Source organism: Solanum pennellii, chromosome 4, assembly GCF_001406875.1.
Source record: "Solanum pennellii chromosome 4, SPENNV200".
In the NCBI taxonomy this organism is placed as follows: Eukaryota; Viridiplantae; Streptophyta; class Magnoliopsida; order Solanales; family Solanaceae; genus Solanum; species Solanum pennellii.
This window is the reverse complement of record NC_028640.1, coordinates 68,271,593-68,292,577: the sequence shown is the minus strand read 5'-3', so window position 1 is coordinate 68,292,577 and position 20,985 is coordinate 68,271,593. Positions and strand designations below refer to the sequence as shown.

Below are 20,985 nucleotides of genomic sequence, written 5' to 3'. Positions count from 1 at the left end.
ATATATATATAAATAGTTCTATTTGAAAAAAATTGTAAATGTTGTGTTCACATCAAAATTTTATAAATTCATTTTAGTACTTAAAATATGAGCACATGATAAAATGAAAACAAAGGTAATATATATTGTGATGAGAAGTTAATTAAAACATATAGGAGTAGTAATAACTTATTTTATTCATGATGATCTCATAAATAAACTCTGCATTTTGCAAGAAGATTGAAAGTGAGCAAACATACACAAAGACACATAAAAGTAATATATAAAAATAGAGTGCAAAAACAATATATCACTAAGACTGCTTAGATAACATGAAAGCTACAAAAGAACTTCGTCTGATCTTCTGTAAGCCTTATTATTTACTATAATTTTCTTCTTGAAAATGGAAAATGCCTTTCTTTCAGCTCAACATTATGCTTTTCCTGCATAACAATATAATATTGTGAATGAGAACATATAAAATGAGAAGTAAACAAACTTAAAGTATTTTTATTAATGTTTTGCATGAAGAAATAATTGTGCAACTTATTATTGCATTGCATTTTACTTATATATTTTTGTAAAGGTTTAAGTTCATATTAATTACCTCAGATATAGTAAAGTCACTTCTTAGTAATGGTAGGGAGGAGGGGGAGAGGAGTAAACATAGTGGGTTGCTGGTGGAGACTTGTAGACTGGAGTTGGTGGTGGTGGAGACTTGTATACTGGTTTAGGATGGTATGGTGTTGGTGAAGGGTGGTATGGCTTTACTGGTGGTGGTGGGGACTTGTAAACGGGAGTTGGTGGTGGTGGAGACTTGTATACTGGTGTAGGGTGGTATGGTGTTGGTGAGGGATGATATGGCTTCACTGGTGGTGGTGGTGACTTGTAGACGGGAGTTGGTGGTGGTGGAGACTTGTATACAGGTGTAGGATGGTATGGCTTCACTGGTGGTGGTGGTGACTTGTAAACGGGTGTTGGAGGTGGTGGTGACTTGTATACTGGTGCAGGATGGTATGGCTTCACTGGTGGTGGTGGTGATTTGTAAACGGGAGTTGGGGGTGGTGGAGACTTGTATATTGGTGCGGGATGGTATGGCTTCACTGGTGGTGGTGGTGACTTGTAAACGGGAGTTGGGGGTGGTGGTGACTTGTACACTGGAGTTGGTGGTGGTGGAGACTTATAAACTGGTGTGGGATGATATGGTGTTGGTGGAGGATGGTATGGCCTCTTGGGTGGTGGTGGTGACTTGTACACTGGAGTTGGTGGTGGTGGAGACTTGTACACTGGTGTATGTGGTGGGTAGTGTGGTTCTTTCGGAGGTGGTGGAGACTTGTAAACCGGAGTTGGTGGTGGTGGTGACTTGTAAACTGGGGTGTGTGGAGGGTAGTGTGGGTCCTTGGGTGGTGGTGGTGACTTGTAAACAGGAGTTGGAGGTGGTGGAGACTTGTAAACGGGATGATGATGGCGTGGAGGAGGAGACTTATAAACTGGTGTATGTGGAGGGTAGTGTGGCGTCTTAGGTGGTGGTGGCGACTTGTAAACAGGAGTTGAAGGTGGTGGGGACTTGTAAACGGGATGGTGATGGTGTGGTGGAGGAGACTTGTAAACGGGGGTGTGTGGAGGGTAGTGTGGCTTCTCAGATGGTGGTGGAGACTTGTAAACAGGATGGTGATGGTGTGGTGGAGGAGACTTATATAGTGGATGGTGGGGTGGTGATGGATAGACATGCACTGGTGGTGGAGGAGATGAGTATTGGTAATTTGCTGAGCTTTCAGAAGCTAAGCTAAGTGACACTAAAACCACTAAAAGAGTAGCAACTAGAGAGGCCATTTTCCCCATAATTTGAAACAAAGAAGAGAAGTTGTTGTCCTCTTAAGCTTCAATCAAACCCCTTTATATAGCTTTCATTTAGACATTTACCATTTTCAAGAATTTTATTGATTAAGGTAAAAGTCTCAATATAATACTTATTAAAACCACCCTAAAAGTTAAAAAGCATTTTGATTTGGTTTTGTCATGTTGTAGCCTCAATTTGACTTGAGTAATTGGTATACTTTATTTGTTGGATAGAGGCTGCAAGCTAAGCAAAAGAATAAACTATTATGGCAGCTATACTATTTGTGATGCAATAATTCAAAGTTGAAAGTCTTCTTTCTTCTCCCATCTTTTTAATAGTATATAATATAGTACTTAAGCTTTTAAAAATATGTGCGAATCCATGATCTTAGTAAAAAAAATGCACAACATCTTGTTATATTATATGACTCTTTTATAATCCTTTTCCTTTTCTGAGAAGCCCTCATTAAAATCGAATTGTGTAGAATTCATTTGGTGATGATGTTTTCAACTGATTTTCTTAATATTCAGGACTCAAATCTGAAACCTATGATTAAAGCTAAAACAGTCCCGCACCATTTTTTGTTGTTTATATGACTCTTAGTTTGTTTGAAATGTTCTATTCACATGTATGATTATATGTTCATCATGAAAACAAAATTATTAAACATAATTGTACCAATTCCACATGCTTCATGAATTAATGATAAAAGTAGAATAAATTTAACTTTTACGATGATTAGTGTCAATCTTTGTGTTGTTGAAAAGTTGATTTTCATCATGATTAGTAGTAAATTAAGATTTGATTCATCCCTCTAGTGAAGAATAGGACATATGGATAGGAGAAAATAAGAAGAATTACTAAATTTATGGCATTCTGGTGAGAAACATAATTGTACCAATATATTTCCTGTCAATAAAATAATAATTGTACCAATTTCCTACCAAAATAAAAATAACAATTGTAGCAATTAATTCTGACTGGTTAAATTACCTTCACATGTGCTTCAACAAGCATGCCAGTGAGCTTTTAATCTATCCTTTCTCTAGGCTCAACGTGTAAGCCTATACTAAAGAGAAAAAAAAAAAAGAGTTTATTACATTAAGATGAGAAATTGATCAATAAAAGTGATAATATACAAAAATACCATTGAGCATTTTCAAGGTGATTTTTCAATTAAAATAAAGATTCAATACATTACTTGACTTAAATATTAACCCATAAGTTAGTGGCGGAGCTAATATTTCTAACAAAAAAAATTTAAATATAAAAAACTAAATGTACATAAAAATTAATTGGGCGGGGTACATGTGGGGAGGCCTTAAGACTATGCGAGACGATTTTAAGGTTATTCGGGGGTGGCAAGGAATGTGGGGCGGGATGAAGTAGATTTTTTAAATATTAATGTCTGTGGGGTGGGGGGTGGGGTCGGGGCAGGTTAAAAGTCTATGCAGCTCTATGCGGGTTCAAACGTTTTTTTTTTTTACATGTAAATATGAGTGATAGAGCATTATTTATTAAGATAGTTCTATAAAGTTACTAATATTCAAGATAGTAAATAAAAATGATTCAATTAAAACTAATACGGTTTCTTAAGTGCTTCTTAATTGACCTCTAAAAAATAAAATTTTAAATCATTCTATTAAATTAATACAACACAATAAAAAAATAAATTTATTTATATAAATTTTATTTTTAGTATCAAACTTAATTTAAAATATTATATAAGGATAAGACTGATTGAAAATTAAAAAAATTGTTATACAAAACAAAGTAAAACAGATAAAAATATTTTACGAATTAAGCTCAATCCAACCCACACCGCCCTATTATGATCTCTATCCCAAGTCCCAATCACACTCCCTAACATGGAAGGGAGTGGGTGAATTTTAATTAGCATTTTTACTAGGTCATTTTCAGAGAGTTAAATCTAGAGAAGACAAGAAAAAACTATGCATGTGGCCCATTATTCTTTCCTTTTGGGTGGTAGAGAAGACAAAATGTTCAATGATTTTTATAGTTCTATATTGAAAATTTATGTGATTCAATGAGATATTTATTAAGATATCGTTAAAAAAAATAATTAGATCTTATGCATGGGAAGTAAATTTTTCTAACAAAGAGATTTGGATGAACCACCTCGCTTCCCCCCTTCCCTACCACTATAATTAAGGATGTAGATAGAGTTTTTGCTGCAAAGTTAAACAAAATTTCATTAATTTGATCAAAGTTTCATATTTGTATTCAAAAAAGTAACTTAATATGTATAACTAATATCTTACATAGAATTTAGTAAATTAATCTATTCAATTTCAAAAATTATTATAAATTTAAAATTTTGGATTCATCTTTTTCTCTGTCCTAATTCGGCGGGGGTGTAGCTACTCTTTGTTTAGAGGGTGTTCAATCGGACACTCTCTATCGAAAAATTACATTATATTTATAAATAAAATAATATTTTAAATGATTAAATAATTCATTTTAAATTTTCTTGGAAAATAATAGTCTCTTAGCTTAGTGATTTTAGTCGTCCAACCAAACAAATTTCTTTGCAACCTCATGTGTGCAAGCTCAAATCCCCTAAATAAGTTATTTGACCTTTGATATTTTTTTTCATTCAAAATTTAAATAAAATTTAAAAGTAATTATTTAATTTAAAATTAATAAACAAACCCTATTTATTTATTTTGTTTATTCCATAAAGCTACTAACAGTGAAGAGTCTCCGTATAGAATTTCTTTTAGTATAACTCGTTGATTCTACTTTTTATTTTTCATTTCTCATTGTTAGTCATCAGAAGTTCGTGAAATTTTGAAGCATAAAAGTGATCTCACTCTAAACTGAATTTTCTCTTTTTTCTTATTTGTCCGTTTATTTTCTATTAGATAAATATGAACATTAAAACTAAATATTATGTAATTTCATTTTAAAATTTTTGATAAATTTTTAAATTAGAAAAATTAATCATTAATATTATATAGTTTAATTTGTAAAATTAAGTAAAACCATTATTGAATTATTTTTATAAACTATTAATTTTTAAATACCTTTAATAAAATTTCAAGCTATGCCGATGCGACTCGGAGGGGAGTAGGGAAATTTCATGCATGTGCATCACTTTAACTAGGTCATTTTCAGAGAGTGAAATCTTAGAGAAGACTCGAGAAAAACTTTACATGTGGCCCATATTCAGTACCAAATAAAGCAATTAGTTCTTTCTCTTTTTATTTTTATAGTAGAGAAGGCAAGAAATTCAACGATCGATATATTGTAGCTCAATATTGAAAAAGTTTATGTGAATCAATAAGATATATTTTTGAATTTTAATTATCTTAATTATTAAGTTTACACTACAATAAAAGAGACATCCTCTTTTGATGATAATAGGTTAAATATTGTTATAAAAAAATATGTAGCAGTAACTGAGTTAATTATCTAACTACAATAATTAAACATATAGCGATATTTTATATCGAGCATTTGTTGTAAAAAATCATATTTAATAATGTCTTATTATATTATTACCGATAAATAATTGAGGTAAATATTTCATGTTTAAGCAATGGACTAACGTTGAGAAAAGTTATCCAAAAGCCAAAAGCCAAAAAAAATGGGATCCAGAAGGATCCAGACATATACAACATGTATGTTCAAATTGTGGTACACAATCATGTTTTATAAAATTAATTATCCAGGAGAGAGGAAAGAACCAAGGTAATATATATATAAAAAAAAAAAACTTAAATTAGCTTTATACTATGTTGCTAAAAACTCATCGGCCATCGGTAAATTAAATTTGTCATTAATTTTATTATTTAGCTATAAAATTTATCTAACGATATTCTTATTTTCTTTAAAAGTGTTGGCGTGTGAAGGTATTGGTAAGATTTTTCTTCAAAAGAGGGAAAAAAGGGTTGTAACAACTTTTTGAGAAAAGAAAAGATCACATATCACTTGTATAATAATTAAGCTTACTACCTTAATTTTCAAAAGAATAATACAAAGTTTTTCTATAACGGATAATAGTATGAAAAATATTTTAATTTTGAACGAATTTATTGTTGTGATACTAAACTTTTATGAGGATCTATTACCTCCCTGAAATATTTAATAGTATATTTTTTACCTCCTGAACTATTTAATAGTGTATTGCAAATGTATATATGTGCCCGTGAGGGCACATTACTATTTATAATTTAGCATTATTTTTTATGTCTACGTGGGCAAATATATATGAGTAAAAAACGATATTAAATAGTCTAGGAAGAGTATAAAAGGTCTTCATGAAAGTTATTGCGACAGCAAATTCAATCAAAGGTGAATATTTTTCGGACTCTTATTCCTTTTTTATATTAATTAATAATAATATGTTGTCGAAGGCATAAAATAATAAAAGGAAGCTTCCAAGTTCCACCTTAAACAATATTTGAAATAAAAGCAAGCTTCCACCTTAACAAAAATGAAATACTGAATTTCGTGTCGCTGTAAATTGCTCACGGTTAATATAATTTTATTGATAATTTTATCAATTATTTGTTGCTAAATAAGATTAATGACAAACTTTGTTATTTGAGATTATAGAATTAGTCAGTCGCTAATTCTTGATTTTAATGATGTGAAAGATTTGAAATGCTTGAAGACCACATATAATTAATAATTTTTGTGCTTAATTGTACTCATATTTAAATAGACTCCAAAGAATCTACAGACTCACACAAGCATGAAAATGCTATACAAAGAAGTGATCACATATTTGTTGTGTAAATTAGAAAAAGTTTGAGACACTTATGCCTAAAATGTTCAAAGTGCTTAGTACTCAAGAGGGAGTACATTTCTATCATCTTCAGACCTAAATAAATAAATAAATTAAGAATGGACGTTTCACGTTCAAGTTAATCTAGAAAAATTCAAATTTTTTAAAAAAAGGACAAGTTAAAAAATATGATGAAGGCACACAAGGAAACCAAGGCCCCAAGTAGTGAACAAAGGTTAGCCCACAAGTTAAATCAAAAAATTATTAGAATGAGTTGATTAATTGAGAAGATGCCACTTATAAATAATAATTTGGTGTATGATATGATTGAAATTTCACATCTTGATTTATTAGACAATTGACCCACAAAATTACTACTACACTGTCCTTTTCCATGTGGCGGCATTTTGATCATACCTTTTTTTTTTCAATATTAAGAAGAATTCGAATTTTTATGTGTATTTTAATTTTTGAAAAAAATGTAAAAATATCTCTAGACGTTAATTTTCATGTTAAAAGTGCTCATTTTCTAACGTGTAAGTGAAAGATAAAATACCAAAAAAATAACAATTTTAAATATTAAAATGGAATTATTTTATTAAATAATTAAAAAAAATATCACATAAAATAAAAAATAAAGTAAGTATTGTTTTTATATTGGTTTTGCAATCTCCATTCGCCGAGTCAAGCATCCAATCAATATTGATAGCTACTTATTTCTAACCCCATTTTTTGTTGTTATCAAAGAAATAGTAACACTCAAAATTATACTTTATTCATAATTTAGTTTGATATTTGACTTTAGAATTATTAAGTGATTGCACCTTCTTCATGTTTTTCTTTACTATTCTTTCTTCTTTTAATTATTATTGTTTTAATTTGCTCGATTCTAATGTTTTTGAAAAATATTTTTTTAATCTCAGAAAAATAATAGTTAGACTTGCGTATATTCTAACCTTCTCAAACTAAAGAATTTCATTTTGTAGTTCATCATGTAGACCTAAGATAATTAGGGCAAAAATTTTTAAAAATTTGATAAGAAACAACAAAGTTTAAAAAATATTTTCAAAATTAAAAAATTAAAATCAATAGAAAAAATTGAACCAGAAACAGATTAGAAACAATATGTAAAATATTTTTCTCAAAGAAGAAAATCGAACCCACGGAATGCGTAGTGTCCCCTTAAGGAAATTATTCTCCTCAAGTACCCGATTGAGGTTAATGAAATATATTCTCCCATGATAGAATGATCTTACTCATCGATGTAGCGATACTATATCCACGGCATCAGGAAACCATTCAATGATAGTAAAGTACACTTAGATTACTAGATTTAGTAGTAGAAGAAAAAGTCTAAAAAATTGGTTATTGTAAAATGAGAGGAAATCTGTGTACTTAGAGACAACAAAGGATAGTGTGAACAAATGTTTATTGTGCCTTATCGAAAAAGTTATAATTTTTCATAAAAGTCGACAGCTCTTCGCCGAACACATTTTTCATTGACTATGTTGTTGTTTTCGACGACTTGAGAATTAAATAATTCATAACGATGTGGCACTTATATTTTTTTAAGAAAATAATATTGATTGTCTAATTTGTTAGTTGGATAATTGCACTTCTATTTTTTTTTTCTTTAAATTTAAGTACTTGAGTGTTAGGGACAGTAAAATTAAAATGAAAAACATAAAAGCTTGAGTTGAACATGTTTGTGTCTTAAACTCCGAATATTAAAATTATCATGATAATTATGATTTTTTTATGTTCAATTTTAGAATATCAAAATGGGACCAACATTGCTTGTTAATTAATTTAGCACTACAAAACCTGTTTTTCTTTCATTTCCTCAAAATTATATTATCGTACTCTTTTTCTTCCTCATTTGTCTAATCCAAAAATGTAAATTATTATTTTTTTATATTTTGTTAAACTATGATGAAAAACTATGGCTGATTTTTTTTTTCTCTCGAAATCAATGAATGTTTGTCAAGTTGTCCATACACACATATAATAAGCCAAACAAACAAACAAAAATTGTGGTAATAATATAATATGAATAAAAGTCTTTAGTGATTTTCGAAGTAATCAAATTAACTTAACTGATTTTAAATAAATTTTAAAAAGAAAAGTGTATTGTCACTAAATATCTCTTTTACAATTGTAATTATTTATCCGTCTTATAATTTCATCTTCCATTCTCAATTCTTAAAAATAAATAAGTAGAAAAAAATGTTAATAATTTATTAGTAGTTCAATCTACATGGAGGGCTTCATTTGGTTCATCCAATGAATTTCACATTTTAATTTGCAAAACAATTGATTATTAGCATAAAACTTAATCACCGACAAAAATAAAATTACTAATTTTCTTCCATTAATTTTTTAAAAATATATATGGATCTTATATTTTATTATATAAGTACAGATCTTACCTATTTTGACCTAGTCAATAAGTAAAATTATTACCGACATACTATTTATATTAGATAAATAAATATTTGTACCAACTAGTCAGAAATCTTCTATTCTCTTTTGTTTGCTCTTTTTTTTTTAAAACGGATTATATATAGTTTTTATTTTCGTTTTAATTTATTTGATCTATTTTAATTTGATATAATGTTATAAATACATAACAATATATTTAAAATTTGTGATTATATATTAAAAATATATTTATAATATTAAAATATTCATTAATTTTATGATATTAAATATGTCATGTAAGACTGAATTTAACGAATTATTTAAAAAAAAAACTTTTTTGTTAAAAAGATTAAAAGAAAATAGATCAAATTAAAAAGCATTTAAAAAAAAAGAAGGAAAATGTCTTATTGTCGAAACGAACTATATACTTTATGGTAATTTTTTAAAGAAAATATAGTGCCTAACATAAACACATTTGCATCCATATAATTATATTCTTAATTTACATAATATTTTCTTTATTTGCATAGTAAAATGAGGAAGAGACAAACTAATTAGTTGATTAAATCCAACAATTATAAAATTCCGAGGAACACGGAATTAACATTACTTAAATCTAAAGATAGAATACCCTATACTCAATAATTGAAGTAACATTAATTTAATCCAAATAAAATATAATTAGTTACATAATTAATCTATTTGACCTAACCCCGCACTAAACTTCAGCATTCTCACGAAACTATTGAAAATTTATCGTATAATATACTAGTTCTATATAACGACAATATGAACAATATTTTGTTTCTCATCCGTGAGATAATACTGAATTATTATAATTATATATTGTTATCGATATTATTTACACAATCAAACTAATCATAAAGTGATTGAAGGTTATACTTTATGATATTTTACTATTAATGAATAATATGATAAAATTGGTAACGATTAAAATAAATTGAATTAAGCTAATTAAAAAAAATAAGAAAAAGACAAAAAAAAAGGTCCAAATAAAAGATAAGGAAATGCTATTAATTAATTGTTGTAACATGTCCCCTTCTCCACATTTTTCTACCGCTAAACACGGAATTAACAATTTATGATGTCAAAAATCAGTGTCTATACACTTACAAAAAAGGGTAAGTAAATAAAATAATAAACTCTATAAAAAAAAAAAAGCATCATTTGACTAGTAATCCTTTTCAATTAGATTTATGTCACGTAGGATAATATTTTATTATTTTTTTGTGGTAGGTAAAAGCATTTGAAGATCCCATGCAAGATAATCAAAAAAACATTGAAAGGTCAATAGAAATACTAAATGCATGTGGGGTTGTGATAAATTAGAAAGCACAAGATTTTTTTCTTTTTCTTTTTAAATGTTTGGTGTCTGATATTCATATTAGAGCATGATTAGATTTAAATTTATATTAAAAAGTTTTATATTAAAAGATAAAATGCTCCTTAATAAAGAAAATATTGTACTGAACATGAGGATTCGAATTCAAAATCTTTAGTCAAAAAATATTTGGTGTCCGATATTTATATTAGAGCATGATTAAATTTAAATTTACATTAAAAAGTCTTATATTGAAAGATAAAAAACGCTCCTTAATAAAGAAAATATTGTACAGGATTCGAATTCAAATTCAAAATCTTTAGTCAAAAATGTTTGGTGTCTGATATATTAGAGCATGATTAAATTCAAATTCACATTAAAAAGTCTTATATTAAAAAATAAAAATGCTCCTTAATAAAGAAAATATTGTACTGAACATGAGGATTCGAATTCAAAATCTTTAGTCAAAAAATATTTGGTGTCTGATATTCATATTAGAGCATGATTAAATTTAAATTCACATTAAAAAATCTTATATTGAAAGATAAATGCTCCTTAATAAAGAAAATACTATATTGAGAGGATTCGAATTCAAAATCTTTAGTCAAAGGAGGAAGAAGTACTAATCATATAACAAACAAGATTATTTTCTTTGTTACTTTACCTCTTTTTGATTTGTGAAATTTGTTTTCATTTACCTACTAAAGCTTTTCTTTTTCCTGTTATAATCACTTATTCGTTGATTGATTGCTTGCTTTTGGAAACTTTAAAGTGAGATTTGTTGATACAATTTTTTAAAATTAATTATACCTTAATTTTCTTCTTTTTTTTTCTTTTTTTTGCTTGTGAGAATTCAATTCTGAATTACTAAATAGCATCAAAGAAAATGGATAAACACTTGCTCATACTTTCTGTTTACCTTATTTAATGAATAAACGATGCATCTTTTCACATACACTCTTATTATTAAATCATAGTTAAAGTAATATATATTTTATCTTAATTTGTGATTCATCGCGGTATTTAGTATAGTTTGATGTAAATAATGGCCGAGAAAATACTCATGCTTTATGGGAACGTGAAAAGAACAAAGAAAAAAATTATCAAAAATATATATTCAGTACACTAAGCTTTTTATTACCTACGAAATTTGGAGAAAGGTCGGACCACTTTATAAATTCTTTCTTAAACATGAGTTTTATTTTTATTAATCTAATTTAGCTTTGAAAATTAATTAAATTAACTCTCGAGAAGCAATATATATCTCAATTATTTATGTATAATATACAAGAGAAAGATAATGGTATACAAGTTAGGGTGATTGTACGTGTTGAGCATGTTGATCTGAGATTCAACAACTAACTAAAATATTCTGTAAAGGATGAAATTATGAAATAAATAGAAAATCAATAAATAGTGTATTGCAAATTTAAAATTTTCCTCTTCCTTCTTCACTTTTATCTAATAGAGTTAAATACATTATATTATATGGAAAGGGTACACCAATTAATTAGAAACCATATTAATGGACTTGTATGATCTTATCATTTTTGAAATATTTCACTCCCCTAATCGGAATGTTTGAAGTTATTATCGGTGTATATTTAATGTATATTAAGTGTATAATGTATATACTCATATTATACAATAGTTATATTTGTTAAACTTTTGTTAGAAATAAAGATTAGGGTTATTTAAATGTGTGTGTGTGTGTTTGGAGGTGGTATTATATTATATGTAGTAACATTTTCAGTGTTATGCTTTGAAAGTAGAATAATATCATTCTTGATTACTACATTTTTTTATTTGAACACAAAGAAATCGATTCCCACTAAAAATGGAAAAAAAGAAGGCTACAACACGCCCAACTTGTCAAAAGTTAGGCAGCTTAATATTTATACATTCACTGAAATTGGATTAAGCTCGCACACAAGCCTGTTATCGAGCAGGAGCAAAAAAAATATATGTTAAATTGGAATATAAGTTCATCGTAAGCCAATCAATCAGTAAAATGAGTTCTCATTTACGGATAACTAAGCTTTGATAAGAAAGAGTGGAACTCCTCAAACCCGTCCTTACAGGAGCCTAAAAAACTATGCCTAAATGTTGAACTAATTTGGGCAAGATATATAACCTAAATTGACGTATGAAAAAAATAGTATATCTAGTGTAGTATCAAAATGTAGTGTCTAAAAATGATAAAAGTATATGTAGAATTTATACTATTTTAGAGGTGAAGATATTGTTGATATTTCATTTTCTTTTAGTTATAAAGTCTGGACACATATAATTAGCATCAACATTGCTTCAATAGAGTCAATGTTATATTTGGGCATAACACATTTAAATTATTTTCTCATGAGGATTATATTTTGTATATGAATTTACTTACTAATTAAATTTAGTTGTTCAGTGTAAGTTCACACAATATCTAAGTTTGCTTTTAAGAATCAAGTAATTATATGGATAGGCTCACTGTTCATTATTTTGAATTTTAGTTTTTTCCTTTAGATAGTCAGTTAGCATATATACATATTTAGTACGTATGATTTTAAAAACATTATACTAATTAATATGAAACAAACGGAACTAGTAAGCTAAAAATCATAAGTTAAGATTTCTATTGTATGAGTTTCAGCTTAAAAACACTTGAAATAAGTCGATCCAAACATTGTCACCTATTTTAGCCCCCAACTTGTGCAGAAGACAGAAATAACCAATCCATTGACTCAACTCGCTTAAATCAACCACATTTGCCACACTTAATTAGCTTCCAATTACACCAGCACCAAAAAAAAACATTTCTAAAATAAGACTTAACAAATACACAACAAAAAGTAAACTTGATCATCACATAATCCATGTTTTAGAATAAGATAAAATTCAAGTCTGAGAAACTAAGTTTCACAGGTTGTTGAAGCGGAAAACTCCGCTTCAAAAACCAATAGAATGGCTAGTAGCACCATTGTTGAGCCAATTGTACAATTGCAGTTTTCAGTAACAGTAGATAATACATAACTAAATTCAAACAGAGCAGTACTTGAATCGATATTATCTATCGCTTCCCACGACCAGTAAGTCTCCTGCCTGGAAACTTGGAGAACTGCAACCTCAAGTAAGGAGAATGGTTGTCATGTTCGTCCATTATGTAACCTGACAAAATTCAACAGACCATTAGTTTATACGAAATGTAAATAATATTTTCAAGTGGAGACAGTGGAAAAATCACCTTGCAATGCCCTCAAAGCAGTAGCAGCATATGTTGGATTTTCAAAATCCACAAACCCAAGAATAAGAGGATGTTTAGCAGGCTGCAAAATGAATAATTTTTTTTTTTAAAATCAAAACAGACATATATACAAAAGGCATAAATTAAGCAATCAACTTACATATTTTGAGTCCCTTTTAACAAGTCTCAATTCTTTGTAGCCTGTAAAACGACGAAAGATATCTTTTTTTGAAATGTAGTTAGGGATGAAGCAACTTATAAATATATATGTATTGAAAAAATTGGTAATGACATTTTCAAAGGATACGTGCTGCTTCTCTTCTGATGCAGTCTGAAGGAAGTCCCTCTATGTAGAGGGTGCTAGAAGCATCAGGAGGTAGAGATAGTGTTTCATGAGACCTCCGCCTTCCATCTGGTCCACGACGAACACCAAGGGCAGGTATACTACCACCTGCTCTAGCTAGCTCTGGCCCACCACCAACACCAAGGGCAGGTATACTACCACCTGCTTTAGATAGCTCTGGCCCACCACCAACACCAAGGGAAGGTATACTACCACCTGCTTTAGATAGCTCTGGCCCACCACCAACACCAAGGGAAGGTATACTACCACCTGACTTAGATAGCTCTGGCCCAACACTAACACCAAGGGAAGGTATGCTACCACCTGCTATAGCTAGCTCTTTTCCACGAGCTGATGGACGGGGATCACGAAGGGCAGGTGATGGACGGGGATCACGAAGAGCAGGTGGTGGACGGGGATCACGAAGAGCAGGTGATGGACGGGGATCACGAAGGGCTGGTGATGGACGGGGATCACGAAGATCAGGTGATGGACGGGGATCACGAAGGGCTGGTGATGGACGGGGATCACCAAGAGCAGGTGATGGACGGGGATCACGAAGGGCTGGTGATGGACGGGGATCACCAAGAGCAGGTGATGGACGGGGATCACGAAGAGCAGGTGATGGACGGGGATCACGAAGAGCAGGTGATGGGCGGGGATCACGAAGGGCAGGTGATGGACGGGGATCAGGTATAGTACTACCACTACCCCCTGCTGTAGCTAGCTCAGGTCCACAGAAAAATGTAGGAGCATTTTCAGCTTCAGAGATTACCACAGTGTGGAGATAACGTTGATAGGCTAATAAGATTGACTGTCCAATTGATTGTGGATCCACTACTTGAGCTGATGGCATCCCAGATTGTGGAGTTTCTGCTACTGCAACAAAATAGATAAGTCAGAATGTAACTATAACTGTAAATTGGATCAAAGTTTGTTGTCACTAGCAGCTTAATGTAAATGCTTATACCTAAAGAATTGTTCACTGGCCTTACTACTGAAGATCCATAATCTTAGCAAAGTTGTCAGCGTTTGTCAAATAAGTATGGGTAGGCTAGACTTAGATATGGATGTCATCGAGTTGTGTCTGTTCCCATAATCACTAACATGAGATGTAACTAAGTTCATCTTGATACTGAATCAACATCCCTCTAATTGAAGCTCTAGAACAAATTTTGAGCTATGCAAAGTTCATAAAGGATCTATAGATAGTGACTAAGAAAAGGGGTGCTAGTTTTGAAGGGGATGATAAGTTTCTACATATTAGTACCATAGCCTCCAGATCGTTAATGTAGACGAAAGAGGATCCTGGAACTTTCTCAATTCCATGTAGAATGAGCGCAGTACGTTTTGCTATGACTGTGTGATTTTAATTCATGATGTTCTAGTTGAGGTTGAAGCTTTCATATCCCTTATGAACTTGGACTACAAGGTTGATTTTGAAGTACTCATCATCTTTGGGAAACCATTCATTGTAACTGGGCGTGCTATAGGGAAATGATGAAAGGACAGATAAAGATTGTTTCATTCATGGATCAAATGTTAGATCATCTTGTTCGTAAAAGGATGGTACTGTTTTTTGTTTTTTTTTTACCTTTTGGATGGGTATTCAGGCTACAATCAGATTTATATAGCCTCTGGAGATCAACAGAAGGCCATTTTTACTTTCCTATATGCAAAGTTTACTCTCTAGAGGATGTTACTCGAGTTGTATAATGCATCGGTGACTTTTCAACGTTGCATGATGTCTAGTTTCTTAGATATGGTGGAAGACACAATCGAAGTTTTCATGGATGATTTTTCTGTTTGTAGGAGACTTGTCTGATGATTGTTTGGCTCATCTAGATACTATATTAAAACGATGTGAAGATTCAATCTTATGCTAAATTACAGAAAGTATCACTTCATGGTGTAACAAGGCATACTTCGAATCTCCAACAAATACATTGAAATTTTTCTCTAACCTACATTTGTGAAGGGTGTTATGCAAGTTGACTGAATAAAAATTACTTGTTGTAGTCTTCACGTTGGTAGAAATTTAGATCCTATTTGTTTGGCACCAAAGTTATTGTGAGTCTAAGCTAAGACTGATTTATTGGGTACTATTATGACAATAATTTGATTTGGATTCAAGGCATTCAATCTTGAAATCCAAAGAGTGGTGAGCACCAAAATCTAACAGAGAATGCAGAAAGATCCACAACTACAGGGTTGATCATAATATTATAGAGACGTAGTGTCATTTTGTCGCCTACACTTCCAGTTGGAACAGAGTTTGACGTTGTCATTAGCAGCTTAGTACAAATGCTTAGTATATCTAGAGGATTGTTCGTTGGTCTGCCATCTGAAGACTTATATCCCTATCTTAGCAAAGTTGTCTCAGAGTAGTGCGGATAGGCCAGACTTTGATATGGATGTCATCGGGTTGTGTCTGTTCCCATTATCACTAAATGGATATGTAAAGGAGGCTTTCATAATTCTAATGTACAATTGGCGTATTCCGTTTTGCTAAAGCTCTATGTGATTTTGGTAATTCAATGTTCAGAAATCGACTGCAATGTGGCTATTGCATAAGATATGTGTTTCTAGGTCAAAACAATAACTTTTTTAATTCATCATTGTTGTACATTTAACCCAAGGGCATGTAGTAGAGTCGTGTTTCTAGGTCAAAACAATAACTTTTTTAATTCATCATTGTTGTACATTTAACCCAAGGGCATGTAGTAGAGTCTTGGACATCTATATATATTATTCAAGCAAAGCTCTAAATGTTTCTCAAAGAAGCTATATAGTGATTCAACAAGAATTGCTTCTCGAAAAATTTACATCTTATTTACATGGCATAGAAAGAAGCTAAGGCAAAAATAATTTATTGTTGCAAGAATTTGATTTGGAGGATAGAGAAAGAAAAAAAATTAGATTTTAGATTTTTACTGAGGTATCTTTTAATTTTTTTATTGTGTATTCTAAAAATTTCAAACAATAGTAATATCTAATTAATTACTTTGAATTTAAAATGCATGATAAAAAAAAAATAAAGAATGTATTATATTCAAATCAAGTAAGAAGAATAAATGAAATCTCAAAATATACCATAGATGATAATAAGTAAGATGATTTGGATTGTAGGAGAAAAAGAAGTGCACAACTACAAACTTAAAAAGTGAGAAAAATGAACAGGGTGGAGCAGGGCTAAATAGGGTAGGGTAGGACAAGTTAAAAAAATAGAAAAAAAGAAGCAAATGGGACAGGATTAGAAGATGGTTCAATGGTTAAGAGGGGTTCAAAGTTATCTTTATATTTCAAGTATCAATTTTAGAAACTACGTTTACAAGTTTTCAAACCTCCTTAATGAAAATTCTAAATCAATCATTGATTTATATGTTAAAAAAAAAAAATTATTGTTTCGGCTTAATTGAACTTAGTTTCTCTACTGTTTCCAAAGTTTATAAAGATCTAACACATCCTACAAAATATATCACCATCTAAACTTTCAATGAATTTCACTTTTTAAAATCTCATCAGTTATTAATTTACAATCGAAACTATTTCAAATGTCGAAATGTAGTTCTCTATGACTGGAAAATGAAAATTGATTTTTGAATTTCATAATCTCTAGTGATTTAAGTGATAATTACAATCAATTTCAAAGCAACAAAGACGATTATAAAAAAAAATCATTTTACCTCCTCACAAAATATAAGCTATCAAAAAAAAGCACAAAACTTGTTCGTACCATATTCAAGATGCGGTTGATTGAGCAATCCAACAGCTTGAGAAAGTTGTGGTTGATTGATCGATCCAGCAGATTCAGAAAGTTGCGGTTGATTATTCCAATAGTCATCCTCCATCTTTCTTCTCTCTACAGTTAAACGAATAATTTTACAATAATTAAAAAAAACATTTTTGGTATAACAAGGAGAGAAAGGGGATAAAGTAGAAACCTTAGAAGAAAACCCTAGCTCTTCGTGAAGGAACCGGACTTTTGACGGACCTGCTTTTTTCTGCGCCGTTTTACCTTGAAAGGAAAATGAGGGGAATAGACAACTAAAGGCCTCTGGATTTGTAAAAAGAAATTTGGGGGAGAAGCTTTGGTTTTATCGTTCTATACCGGTGTGCATCGGGTCGGGTATATCATTAGTACAGTAGTACATTCAATGATTCGGGTCGGGCATATCATTAGTACAATAGTACATTCAATGATTTAACACACACATAAATCAATTAAAAATCTTAACGTATTTTTCTTTTTCTACAAGAACGTTATATTAACTTTTATATGAAGTTAGATTAAATTAGATCAATTTGAAAAAATTAGATATTCATAAATTGTATATGAAAAGTATTAAAAGTTGTGATTTATTTAAAGTCAAATATTTAAATACTATTGATCAAAATTTATAAAATTTGAATCTCGTAAAGCAAAATGTATCACTTGAATCAGGAAAAAAAATAGATTTTTTACTCTTTTTTATCATGAAAAATATTTACAGAATTACGTTTAAGTAGGGTACAACAAGAAGTACAATGTTTGAAATACAGTATTATACCAGCTCGTATACTTGATTGAATTATTAGTATGATCATCACGCAAAATGATCAGGGATTAATGTCACGATTCAAATCGTCGACACCCACACTAATCCCCTGATGAGAGAACAATTATTACTAATCAGCTAACCTAAGAACTAAATATTTAAAGATACGAAAGCAGATTTAAATGTCTAAAGGAATGGGAAAATAAGGAGTTCCCATAAACTTCAAAAGTCTAACAAACAAATGTGAAAATATGTCTAGAACCTGAAAGTTCATGTACTGAAACATCTAAAGTTCAATAAGTCTAAGAAAATGGGTGCAAACCCAACTAGACATAAGAATATCTAAAGTACTAGTCTAAGTCCAAATGAAATAGACTAAACATAATGAGAACTTATGGAAGCCTGGAAGAACTGGCTCACCCTTGAATTCAATCTTGATCACTGGCCTTTTAAATGAAGTTTGCCAAAGTTATATAAAGATACCATTTACTCAACAAAAAAAGAGCAAGTGCAGTATCAGTACACAACCACAGTTTACTAGTAGGTTTACACAACTTTCCCAATAAGTGAAGCATATACAAGTAACCACAACAAAACAAAATGAGCATATACCAAATATATACAATATCAGTCATCATTTCAGGATCAACGACCAATTTCACATTCTAAACTACATCTTTATAACAAGTCAATGGTCTTCTCATGTAACCTACACTCAAACTGTAAGTGTAGCGATACGTGTGATATCCAATCCAAGTTAGTGTGTCGTACGTAACACCCGATTCCATATATTTGTCGGAATGTGACACCCGATCTAAGTTAGTCTGTTGGAACAGAACACTGGATCAATTTCAACTAGCCACAATCACAAAATACATTCTCATAATCATACAATCAAGTGTTGATTCATGACATACAATTATTCATTCATACTCATTTACGATTAGCATGATCAATATTGTAATACTTTCGCATTCATATATACATTAAATGAAGTAATTACTAACATACGTCACATTAATATGAAATCACAACTACACCTACCTCAAACAAAGCTTGAACCCTCCTAAGAAACTTGATTCTTTCCTTTTCGAATTTTTTTCGCTTGCTCTAGATCTTCAGACAAACAATTAAATACGGAGATCACTAATCAAGGTCTAATTTATCCAGATTATGATCAAAATTATCAATTCTAGGCCAAACTCATGATCCTAATATGCATGTAGGGTTTTTCCCACCATCCAAAACAATTTCAAAACCCTCCCCAACAATAATTACCCCTGAATTTATATTCTACTGATCCAAAAAATGCGTTCGGAGAGTAAAACCTTACTTTAGCCTAAAGAATGGTGAAAAATTGTCAAGAAGTCTCTCTGGTTTGTCTCGTGACTCTGAAGAGCAAAATTTGCAGAATAATGACATTTTTTGGGTTTATTTTCGACTGAAGTCGCGACTGGCCTGCTGTGGTGATCACTATCCTGCCATAGCAACCCCGCCCTAACGGAACAAATCTCGCTTTGGAACCTTACACAGAGATGGAATCTCAAAATTAGAGTTTCAAACCCTCATTTCACAACATACCTTCAACCCATGATACTCATAAACTACCGGTTCACGCTACGGTCAGTTTCGAGAGTTCTACTCGTCCGAATTTCATTCCGTAAAATTGTACAGGTTCCTTAGCATCTTATCTATCCATTCATGCGATCAAATTCATTATTAGATCACTCATTTGTCATCAGATTTTCCTAGACCTCACTGACTTCGATTTCGTCGAAATCTGAACTAGGTTAGAAAATTTCAAGTTACTATGAAAAAATTTTCCGATCCAAATAATTTGTCCGTTGATTTTTCTATTACGACAAAAATATGTTGTTACAATTAATAATAGTGTAGTAACATAATAAAGGATTGCTACAAATATAGGATCATGAATATGGACAGAACATAGATTTTTACTTTATCAGCATCAGAGTTGCTCTAATAAATAGTAATAATGAATAATATATATATATATATGCAACACACACACACGCACACACGCACACGCACACGCACACGCACACACACACACGGACACACACACACACGCGCGCACGCACGCACGCGCGCACACACACACAGACACACACACACACACACAGACACACGCACACACACGCACACAACACACACACACACACGCATGCACGCACGCACGCACACACACGCACGCACGCACGCACACACACACACACGCACACACACACACACGCACACACACACGCACACGCGCACACACACACATTCTTCACTTGGTCATTATACTAAATTAATCTTTTTTATTTGTTTGATTGAAAAATCAAACAAATAATTTGTTATTTAATTTATCCTTATTATAATTATAATTATTTTTCAATATATCAAATTTTGTTTTATTAATATATTATAAAATAGTATAAAAATATCAAATAGACTCAGGTATTTATTATGTGAGAGCTGCTATGATTTGGGGTCTACAAAAATAACAGGTATGTGGAAAATCATAAAATGACAAGACT

At 30.9% G+C, this 20,985-nt stretch overlaps 2 protein-coding genes across 2 annotated transcripts; both read right to left on the bottom strand.

Moving 5' to 3' along the window:
- Positions 1-155: 155 nt before the first annotated feature.
- On the bottom strand, positions 156-1,852 carry LOC107017912 (extensin-1-like). The gene is made up of 2 exons (XM_015218199.2): positions 587-1,852; positions 156-422 (listed from the first exon to the last, which is right to left on the bottom strand). The coding sequence occupies exon 1, from the start codon at positions 1,819-1,821 to the stop codon at positions 610-612; it is 1,212 nt and encodes a 403-aa protein (XP_015073685.1). The 5' UTR covers positions 1,822-1,852; the 3' UTR covers positions 156-422; positions 587-609.
- An 11,316-nt stretch (positions 1,853-13,168) lies between these two features.
- On the bottom strand, positions 13,169-17,936 carry LOC107016977 (translation initiation factor IF-2-like). Its single transcript, XM_015217272.2, has 6 exons — positions 17,852-17,936; positions 17,644-17,769; positions 13,872-14,786; positions 13,725-13,786; positions 13,565-13,646; positions 13,169-13,488 (listed from the first exon to the last, which is right to left on the bottom strand). Exons 2-6 carry the CDS (start codon positions 17,756-17,758, stop codon positions 13,391-13,393), a joined length of 1,272 nt encoding a protein of 423 aa, XP_015072758.2. The 5' UTR covers positions 17,759-17,769; positions 17,852-17,936; the 3' UTR covers positions 13,169-13,390.
- Between the last annotated feature and the right edge of the window lie 3,049 nt (positions 17,937-20,985).

Excerpts from the sequence above, each read along its gene's own strand:
- LOC107017912 (XM_015218199.2), bottom strand. The coding sequence starts at position 1,821 with ATGGGGAAAATGGCCTCTCTAGTTGCTACTCTTTTAGTGGTTTTAGTG.
- LOC107016977 (XM_015217272.2), bottom strand. The coding sequence starts at position 17,758 with ATGGAGGATGACTATTGGAATAATCAACCGCAACTTTCTGAATCTGCT. Across the intron at positions 13,787-13,871 it reads CATCAGAAGAGAAGCAGCAC|ATATCTTTCGTCGTTTTACA; the intron begins GTATCCTTTGAA and ends TTTCAAAAAAAG. Across the intron at positions 13,647-13,724 it reads TTAAAAGGGACTCAAAATAT|CCTGCTAAACATCCTCTTAT; the intron begins GTAAGTTGATTG and ends TTCATTTTGCAG.